At 39.3% G+C, this 11,105-nt stretch overlaps 1 protein-coding gene across 1 annotated transcript; it reads left to right on the top strand.

Moving 5' to 3' along the window:
- The first annotated feature begins 5,429 nt into the window (after nt 1-5,429).
- On the top strand, nt 5,430-10,478 carry agr2 (anterior gradient 2). The gene is made up of 9 exons (XM_079523123.1): nt 5,430-5,483; nt 5,890-6,022; nt 6,638-6,701; nt 7,231-7,283; nt 8,220-8,296; nt 9,341-9,404; nt 9,782-9,865; nt 9,974-10,044; nt 10,276-10,478. The coding sequence occupies exons 2-8, from the start codon at nt 5,902-5,904 to the stop codon at nt 10,021-10,023; spliced, it is 513 nt and encodes a 170-aa protein (XP_079379249.1). The 5' UTR covers nt 5,430-5,483; nt 5,890-5,901; the 3' UTR covers nt 10,024-10,044; nt 10,276-10,478.
- The last annotated feature ends 627 nt before the right edge of the window (nt 10,479-11,105 follow it).

Here is an 11,105-nt window from a genome sequence, read left to right as displayed (position 1 = left end):
AATAGCAGACCTACAAGCTCGTAGCACGAGCACTCAGTGAACTTGTAGATCTGCTATTTTTCAATAGCTAAAGCATAACATAATGCTTAACACTTTGTGTGCCCACACAAAACTTTCAAACAATCACTTTCACCTAGAAACTATCAAAGGGGGTTCCCGTCTAGAGTTAACAGAAGACAGGCATGTTCTAAAATCTAAATGGACACGGCTCATAGCCTACCATATAGACATGACTAATAAGACAGATGAAAATATAGAAAATTGGTGGTACAAAAATGTAATAAGTTTACCAATCTAGTCTAAAGCAGGGGTAGGCAACCTCAGGCACGGGTGCCAACATTGGCACAGGGGAGGGTGATCACTGGCATAAGTGTGTGAGAGAGATCTTTTATTTTAATATTAAGAAGTATTCAAAAAAGTTTAGTCTGTGTCCCCTCACATCTATATATAAATTACACCCTGCACATAATTCTACATTCACTCAAACTCTGGGCTCTGAGTCTGTGTGAAAGAAAATGGGCCACACAAAAAGGTTATGTACAGCCTGTGGACAATCAAAATCAGATGGAAATATTACATTTTGATGTGGTGACATAATTCAATTAAATGTATGTTGATACAGCACACTGATTATCAAGAAAATGAAAACATGGCACTTCATGTCAAAAAGGTTGCCGGCCCCTGGTCTAAAGGAGACCCTGGCAGGGAGTGAAAGTGGAACCAATGACGCCTTGTGATAACCTGCTCATTTAGTTTTAAATTCGTATTTGATCAATTTTATAATAGTGAATTGAAACCCATTTCCTATACAATGCGTTATTGTCCCAGTTCAAGCCCGGTTTGTTTGCTTACTCAGCCAATAGTATTAGGTCTTTTAACAACCTGCATAAGATCCGTGTTATCAGGGCGGGGCTGAGCGCAGATGGCATATGGGGAAACAAGTGTGAACAGGAGTGGCCTTTGACTTTAACCCTGCCCTCTTGTTCAAATATTGACCCGGTTCTGTGACAACATAGATCGAGAGTGAAAGGTACGTAGTGAGAGAAGGAGGGTTAAGGACACCTCAGCACTACCTGCTCCCACATCCGTGTTAGTTACGGCTCGTTCACTTTACCTTCTGTTACTATGCAAAAAAAACACAAGTAAAAAACTGACACGTCCATGTTTCACATTCAGTTATACTGTGTGTCTGATCCTTAATTGTCCCTTACAAACGATCGAGTTCTTATTTTCAATTAGTAGTTTTTTCCACATCTTTTTATTCTCCTTTTTGTTTTTTTGAATAAACCTTTTCCCCCTTATTTCCATATTGCAAATTAGTGTAGCAAATTATGATTTGCAATTCTAGCGTTGCAAATTCAAGTACTGCAAATTATTGCTAATTCACTGCCACATGGTTACATGGAAAGAATAGTTAGGATGGCTTAAAAATGATGAGTACACATGAAATATAACAAAGGAAACCGTTTGGTAAATGGTGCATTTATATAGCACCTTTTATCCAAGGCGCTTTACATAGATTGTGCATTACATTCACCCATTCATACACCGATTGTGGCGGAAGCCATGCAAGGACCAACCAGCACATCGGGAGCAATTTGGGGTTCAGTGTCTTGCCCAAGGACACTTGGACATGTAGACAGGAGGAGCCGGGATTCGAACCGCCGACCCATGGATCGTTGGACGACCTGCTCTACCTCCTGAGCCACAGTCGCAATCCTATAATGCAATTCGTAGTTTTGTACTGGTGTTTGCGTAGGCCTATACACTTACAATTTGACCTGGCATGCAGGGGGCTGAGTTGAATGTTAGTATTTGTGGTCATGACAAGTTCAACCGTGTCTAAAGTTGTCAGGCAAAATGTCCAGGCTACAAAAGAACCACAATGACATCACAGTGTCAATAAAGGAAGCATCCCTGTCTTCAAGCATGAGTTCCTGTTGGGTAAGATGCTGCATCCTAGTTCACTAAGTTCAGTTAACCACAGTTAGTTCAGTTAACCACAGTTAAACCACACAACAATGTCGGTTGTTTGATTGAATCATTTAATTAACAGATTGGAGAATTACAGTAGCCCACATTTCAAGTACAACAATACAAAACGTAACTGTGGACGACACCATAAAGCATTACACTTGTTTACAATAGGGTCCACCATTTTCAATTCATCATGACATTTAGATACTACAAATATACACTTCTATATAGCCCAAAACAGGAAATCATCATAGAGGAGGTAAAAAAGAGGGGAAAACATATACAGTGAGGGGAAAAGGGGTGGGTCAGTTTCGAATTGCAGCCGTCCCTAGGTGCCCTTTGAGAGCGGTTTTGAAGGAGTCAAGGGATTCGCATGTCTTAATGACTGTTGGTAGAGCGTTCCACATTTTGGTGGCATTCCGCGAAATTAATTTAGTCCCTTTGTGCCGAATCTGGGTTGCACATGGTTTGTTGAACTCCCTCTGGTGTTGTGGGTGTGGACTTTGTTGACATTAAGGAAGTATTTAGACAGGTACATGGGTATCTTGGTGAAGTATTTAGACAGGTACATGGGTATCTTGGTGAAGTATTTAGACAGGTACATGGGTATCTTGGTGAAGTATTTAGACAGGTACATGGGTATCTTGGTGAAGTATTTAGACAGGTACATGAGTATCTTGGTGAAGTATTTAGACAGGTACATGGGTATCTTAGTGAAGTATTTAGACAGGTACATGGGTATCTTGGTGAAGTATTTAGACAGGTACATGGGTATCTTGGTGAAGTATTTAGACAGGTACATGGGTATCTTGGTGAAGTATTTAGACAGGTACATGGGTATCTTGGTGAAGTATTTAGACAGGTACATGGGTATCTTAGTGAAGTATTTAGACAGGTACATGGGTATCTTGGTGGTGTATCGAATATTGTGGACCAGACCCATTGCAAGATGTAACGTAGAATAGGAGATGAACAGACCAGTGTTTTGAACATTTGTTTGTTTTGTTTTAAAACTCCAGAATGAGTTAGAACTGCAGGTAAATGGACCAATTCATTCTTTCTGAGGCATACTACGGTAACTGTCCAGGAGGGCCCTGTCTAGATTGAATCAGGAACAAAGCATTCATTGATTCGGAGAGGCTCACATTACCTCCAACTCTGTGTCGGTGCAGGAGAGAGAGTGGATAGAACTCAGGTTGGGTCAGCCGGTGAGACATTGGTTAGGTAGACGTATGTCTTCAAACCCAATGTTAGTCGTCCTATTGCTCTATGATTACCTTTTATGTTCAAACTAAATCAACCACTTCTAACTTGGTGTCCCTATTTCGGACATGTGTGAACTTTTTGTTAGGCCTCCAGTTTTCTGAAATAAATATTTTCACGATTTTTCAAAAATAGCAGACCTACAAGCTCGTAGCGCGCCACTCGGTGGCGCACTATGAGCTTGTAGATCTGCTATTTTTCAATAGCTAAATTATAACCTAATGTTTAAAACACCAAAAGTTTAAGTTTATAACCTAAAGTTTAAAACACCCGTAAAATAAATAAAGACAGAAAATGGCATCTAATAAGCTTCACGCATCGCAATGCGACTATTTTCACTATTTGTCACACAAAACGTATATCCATGCCTTTGTGTTTCATTATAATCAGAGATATAGCTGTGAACTCAACATAGAAGTGAAGCAGTGGAGTCACAGCTGTGTTAATCACATAATCAGTAAAGCAAACTGAATGAATCCAGATCAAACAAAGAGAAATATCATTCTCATACTCTAGTCATGGAGAGAACCCAGCCTCACTTTCATTATTGCGCTTCAACATCTTGTTCAAGAAAATGACCACTTTCTGGAAATAGGCCTTTCAAGATCCATCCAATGTGAACATATTGTAGCCTAAAGTCTAATTATGTCCCAACATTTGCAATATTCCAATTTTATCTACATACAGACAAACAAATGTATCCTGACCATCAGTATCAGAGACACTTAAATATAAATTGAATTAATTTCATAGGAATTTCACTTAACACCCTGAGCGCACAGGACGGAGTTCTCCGCCCTATCAATTAGTAACGCCAAGCGCTCAAGATGGAGATCAAAAGGACGGAGATTATTGTTATTATATCAAAACCGATCGCATGGCTCCACAGGCTAGGGAGCGTCTGTTGCGCAACACTCAATGTTATTTCCAAAATGTTCCACTTGATAAAATGTTAATAACTCTTGATCTAAATCATCATTCCGTCCAATTCTAAGAAAAGATTATGTGTTAGGCGGCCCATCGCGGTCCCGTCGCTAGTCACGTTAGAATTTGAATAGATTTTTCAAAAATAGCTAAAGTATAACATAAAGCTTAAAACACCAAAAGGGGTTCCCGTCCTGAATGCTTAGTTAAGGAGTATCTAGAGTTGTTGTGTGGAAATAATAAAACGGTCCCCCCTTCCGTTTAGCCTAGATTCCTAGAAGTGGAGGTCTAGAGTTTGGGGTCATGATGCAATCAGTGACATCACATCAGTGTACTCTGACTGCAGGCCAAAGAGACAGGCAGGCAGGCAGGCAGGCAGGCAGGCAGGCAGGCAGGCAGGCAGGCAGGCAGGCAGACAGACAGACAGACAGACAGACAGACAGACAGACAGACAGACAGACAGACAGACAGACAGACAGACATCTTTCTCCTTGTAAGGTTATAAATCCATCAACAGATTTAACAGTTAAATGCCAGGCGTGCATGACCCCCCCCCCCCCCCCCCCCCCCCCTGCCACACCAATCCAATCCCTGTTGAATCGATATCTGTTTACTTTGTAGAAAATGTCAAACGCGGATTTGAGACGTGAGCCAATCACAGAAGGACTGATCATCCAACTGTAACGATGACGATTATGTTCTTGGGCTGTCGGCCAAATCTACTGTAACAATCACTGTATTACCCCCCCCCCCCCACCTGTTTATAGAAAAATATTAATAAACCACCCTCTCTCTTTCCACATCAACTTATATAAAAAAAAAAATCACACTCAAAAACAGGCACATTCATTCTGTGTCTACAATTACAATTTACAATTTACAATTTACAATTTACAATTTACAATTTAGCAGACGCTCTTAAATCCAGAGCGACTTACATTAAGCAAGAACAAAAAGCATGGCAACACATCACATACATAAAAAGTGAGTTATCATGAAACATGCGTATAAGCTAAGAACGTAACAGTGGAATATCTCTATATAATGAAACTATACATATAAACTATACGTACTATACTACACTATTCATATGTACTTAAATGAACAATGAAGCAAAGTGCTGCAGGAAGGGAGGGGGATGTAATGGTTTGCTCAGGCATTCCAGCAGAGAGAGGGGGGTGGGGGTGGGGGGGGGGGGGGGGGGGGTGTCAGGTGCAGCAGGTATATAAATGAGAAGCAGGTGAGAGTGAAGTGACACAGCAGGTCCTGGAGAGCTGCAGTCGGAACACACAAACACAAAGGTGCCAGTCAGCCCAAGGTAAGACAATCTGTCTGGCCCTTTCCTAAGAAGGTTGCATTATTCTCCACTTCTCTCTCTCTCTCTCTCTTATCCTGTCTGATTCTGCTGCTGCTGATAGGATTTTCCTTGTTTTTTTTATGCATGTGTGTGTGTGTGGGAGGGAGGGAAAGATAATTGTGTGATTATATGTAAGTTGATTTAATTCATTTTTAACCACTTGGAACCCCAGCATGCCTATTCTGGGGATCTACAAGTGAGCTTGTAGATTGGCAATTTTTTTGTGAGATTTGTTGTACACAGGGGGAAAAAAGTGGTCCAAGTACAGAGCAAACTCATGTCCAGTTTATTAAGTCTAGATTTGTCGGTCAAGGGTATTCAGTGTGACTTAATTGCTCTTCTAACAATTTCAATGTACATTTCTAGGAAAATTTGTCACCATGATCAAAGCACTACTGTCTGTTCTCCTGGTCCTGGCGGCTGTGACCTCGTCTTCTGTGGGAAAGCCGGGGAAATACATCCCGAAAGGTGGCAAGAGGCTGCCACAGACTCTCTCCAGAGGTGGGTGACAATAAGAAACAGCAACACTATAGACCAGATGGTCTCATCATGGCACTGCACTTCAGAACCATCTTGGAACTGAGGAGGTCACTAACAGTGTTGTTTCTGGCAGCAAAATTCTATTTTAGTTTTAGTCATAGTCGGTGGAATGAAACTTAATTTAGTCATATTTTATTTTAGTCACCTAGTGTTTTAGTGTTAGTCTAATTTTAGTCGACTAAATGTCATGCGATTTTAGTCGACTAAATCTACAGTTGATTTAGTCGACTAAAAGGTATTTTGGCGGGCCTTGATGCCGTCGTAATGACTGTTTTTACACTTGCTGAAAATAGCTAATCTACAAGCTTATAGATCTGCTATTTTCAGCATGCAACCAATTGTAAAATGACATACTGAATCTCTTATCCACTAGACTAGAATCTCTAGTCCACTAGTTATCCATGTCAATATATTTAGTCTTAGTTTTAGTCATCATAGCTTATAGTTTTCATTTAGTTTCCATTTAGTTTTCATCCGTGGAAAAAAGGTAGTCGATGAACATTTTTCGCCATAGTTTCAGTCGACGAAATCAACACTGGTCACTAATCTATGCTGTCCGTCCACTAATCTCCGCAGGCTGGGGTGACCAGCTGATCTGGGCCCAGACCTATGAAGAGGCTCTGTACTGGTCCCGCTCCCGGTAAGCGAAATAATGGCCTTTTGGTTTGTCAAACGACAAATACATGATAGTGTACTGAAGCATATACAATGTAGTTTGTACAATCGTGAGTGTTGAACCAAATGGACCCAATTAATGGACCCTTGCATGTCAATTTGGTTCAATTCGTACACTATCTGACAGAGAGTGTAATTTGATGGGTGACCCGTCATCAAATTATTGGCTCAGGAATGTGACAAAAAACCCCAAAAAATCTCAATGAATTTAAGGCTTCGTGGGGTGTGTATAATTGATAGAAAATAAGTATTTTTTTTGTGGTGAACTACCACTCCTTTAAGAGTACATTTGGTTCCATTTGCACAATCTCAGAGTTAACACAGCTGTGCATTGCTTAATACACAAACTGTACATACACATACTGTACATTTACTGTGCATTGCTTAATACACACACATACAAACAGGTAATCCAGTTGAGCTTTCTTTAAATTCAGTGCACTGTGACATTTCTATTGTGTTTATTTATTTGTATTTATATGTCTTTACTTTAGCAACAAGCCCGTGATGGTAATCTTCCACCTTGAGGACTGCCCACACAGTGCCGGTGAGCCATTCATTAATATGTAGTAATAATAACAATTATAATAACGATAATGATAATCCACCAGTGGTGGAAAGTATAACTAAGTACAATTACTACAAGTTTGAGGTACTTTACTACATCACTTTAATTGAGTATTTCAAATGTTTTAATCCATTGTAATTACTTGACATCTTAATTATTTGCACATTATATTATTTACGTTGCAGATTGAGATTATTTATTACAAAACTGATTCAATCAATGACTGATCAATTATGATGCATTATCGTAGGTTGAGGTAATTCAACTTAGACTCACCTTTACCAGCTGCAACATTAAAGTGAATATCTTTTGTATTTAAAGTGAATACCTTTGTACTTAAAAAGTAAAATGGAATACAGACAGGACTTTACATGTAGTATTTCGACCTTGTGATACTGCTACATTTACTTAACCCATTTTGGGCGGGAACCCCTTTTGGTGTTAGCATTATGTTATGCTTTAGCTATTGAAAAATAGCAGATCTACAAGCTCATAGTGCGGCACTCGGTGCCACGCTATGAGCTTGTAGATCTGCTATATTTGAAAAATCGAAGAACGACTGACATAGAAACATAGCTTTTTCAGAAAACTGTCATGATGTAGAAGACATTTTTAGAATCTGATCTCAGGTCAAAATGGGTGGAATGCCATCACCCGATCAGTGTGTATTTCATCCTGTTACATGCTGATGATAGTGCTGCTAATCTACTATTAGGCCTACATCAAACAGAAAACCAGTTTGAATAACCGTGTTGGTGTTTAAATAGTAAACATGTGAGTGCACTGTTTAGTCCACATCCTGTCTACATCCTGGTGGGGCAGGAGAACCACAGATAAGGGTGCATACCTTCATCTGAATGGAAATGACAACTGTATTGTATATGTGTAATACTTAATACTTTTCTCCTGACGCAGCCATGAAAAAGATTGTCTCCGATGATTTCGACATTCAGAAATTGCTCGATGAAGACTTCATCGTGATCAACCTTGTGGTATGTTGTTACTTATTGATTAATGCATTGTTTTACTATATGGAATGACATGACTTTAATTCCAGTGCCCTAGCTATAGGCCTATAGGACCCGGAGTAGGACGCTTATTTACTGAATATTGTTTTGTTATAGCAAAACTGTCACTTTTCAGTATTCAAACTTTAAATATAGCCAAAATAGCAGACCTATACAAGCTCAAAGCAGTTAAAATATGGTCATCAAGAGGTTTCTGCTTGACAGAAACAATATTTTGGCTCTTAATACTAAAGGAGAATACTATGTTCATCACCACTAAATCTGTAATGCCATGTAATGTAATGTGGTGCAGATGTACTGATCTCCACAGGATGGTGTGATTCAGAAGATGAATCGCAAGTATTTTACTGTTCAAATAAGACAGAGAAAACAGAGAACAGAGAACCCGACTATAATTTAAAACCCGACTGGATACAGTAGGCTACTGGCACCATAGATGTTATACTTGTTATACTTTAGCCATTGAAAAATAGCAGATCGACAAGCTCATAGCGCGGCACCGAGTGCCGCGCTATGAACTTGTAGATCTTCTATTTTTGAAAAATCGTGAAAATGTGGTGCAAATCTTTGAATATATATTCTTTCAGAGCGAACATTTTTTAACTCAAATCTTTGCTTTTACAACAACATATTTTCAGATGGGGGTCGGCGGCCAATTACATATGCTTTTGGGGGTCCTTGACTTGAAAATGTTTGAGAACCACTGACACAGAAACATGGGGGTTTTCAGAAAACTTTCAGGATTTAGAAGACATTTGTAGAATCGAGCTCAGGTTTAAATCTTAATGTCAAGGACACCCACATCTATATATTTGGCTGCAAACCACCATATGAAAGGAGTTTCTGCCTGCAACAAGTTAGAAAATAGCAGATCTATATACTACTTGTCTGAAATAAAATTGTCCCCTGGGGGACCCTATGTTTCCACTGCTAGAGAACCTGAAACATTCGTGAAATTTACGTTGATGTTTTCTTATTCTAATGTTTTTTTCCACCCCTCACTCACAGTATGAAACCACAGACAAACATCTCTCTCCTGATGGCCAGTATGTTCCCAGAATCCTCTTTGTTGGTGAGTAATACCTACTCTGTTGACCAGCGGAAACGTTCTTATAATTCATAATAATTAATTGCCAATAAGGAATACAGCTTCATCAATCTCTCTGAGTCTTAACCACTTTGTCCCCATTTTGCCACTATACTGTATAACGTGACAATTCTCAAAAACCTCAAACATTTAGATTTTCATTTTATTTCAACAAATCTCAAGACATTTCAGCAATTTTAAGACATGTTCCCTCCACACACATTGAAAGAAAAATAATAATTCACTAATAGCAGATCTACAAGCTCACAACACAGGAGGTGAACTTGAAGATCCGCTATTTTTAAGTGGTTATACGATCGCTGTGGTTATCATCCATTCATCCGGTCTTAATCTCTACCCAGATCCCACCATGACAGTGAGAGCCGACATCACAGGTCGCTATTCCAACCGCATGTATGCCTACGAGCCAAGCGACATCAAACTCTGTAAGTACCAAGAGTACAAGACCTATAAATACCACAAATCACATTCATTGTGCATCTTGGTAGTAGTGGATTGAGTTGTCATTTCCCTTTTGTTTTTTTTACCTTCAGTGCACGACAACATGGAGAAAGCTAAGAAGCTGTTGAAGAGTGAGTTGTAAGCACTGCGAGGGGACCTATAGAGGGTATGCGCTTGCTTAAAGTGAATGGCACATCGAGTGGCAAATCGAGTGGCAAAGCAACATGCAAAGTGTGTTTAACATTGTTTAACGTTGTTTAATGCAATCAGATAGGACTTTTCTGTGTGGATGTATGGGCTGTCAAGGCCAGAAAGTAGTTTTTTGCCACTCAGTATAGGCATTCCTGCATAACTTCCTGGTTTGATGATGATGTCACGTGCATACCCTCTATAGTGACAGAGAGAGAGAGACCAATGATGTCAAGTGGTCACTACAGTTTACACATGTGAAGCCAAGCACTGGAAAGTTCCTCTCACATGACACTCACTATCTTCTTTTCAATTCAATATCTGCTTATTGTCTGAATAATGTATTGCTGTACATCCACATGTGTCTTTTTTTTAAAACTTAAATTAAATTAAGCTGTTCATACAAGATGGTGGACTTTTGTTTTTTGCTTGAACGTGACATTTTCCCACAATGAAAATTAACTCAAAACAGTGCTGAAGACAATTAAAAGGCACCAAAAATGCATCACACTATACTGTTATATGTCGTAAAAAGGTGCACAATGCTGTGTCATAAAAGAAATGCACATTATGCTGTAATCAAAAAATCCTTCACATTTTACTGTCATCAAAAATGTGCCAGCTTCAACTTCAGTCTAAGTTTAATGTCAGTCACATCACAAGCTTACAACAGGTCTGTCACATTATTTTGTGCCAGCTTTCCATGAATCACAGTTATATTTTAAAGAATGGGAGTGAAATCAAGACGAACCATATCTGGCAAAGGAAATATCAAATATAAAGTATGTGACAGTGTTCTATAATCTCTTGTGCAAATAAAAAACATGCACATAACAAAAATTACAGGCCAATGTGAAAAGGGTGGGATTTATTCCTCAGCCATGAAAATATTCACGTAAATTGCACGCTGTGGTCATGATTTGAGGATTTTTGTTCAAAACGGGCCAATCCTCCAAACTTTGGAAGCCAATGTTAGCCAATTAGGATGGAATATGAAATATCGGACAGATCAGTCTTGAGCACATGACTATAGAG

This window comes from Electrona antarctica (assembly GCF_951216825.1).
Source record: "Electrona antarctica genome assembly, chromosome: 15".
NCBI classification, from domain to species: domain Eukaryota; kingdom Metazoa; phylum Chordata; class Actinopteri; order Myctophiformes; family Myctophidae; genus Electrona; species Electrona antarctica.
Note: the sequence above shows the minus strand (reverse complement) of the source record. Positions and strands in the feature narration are given on the sequence as shown.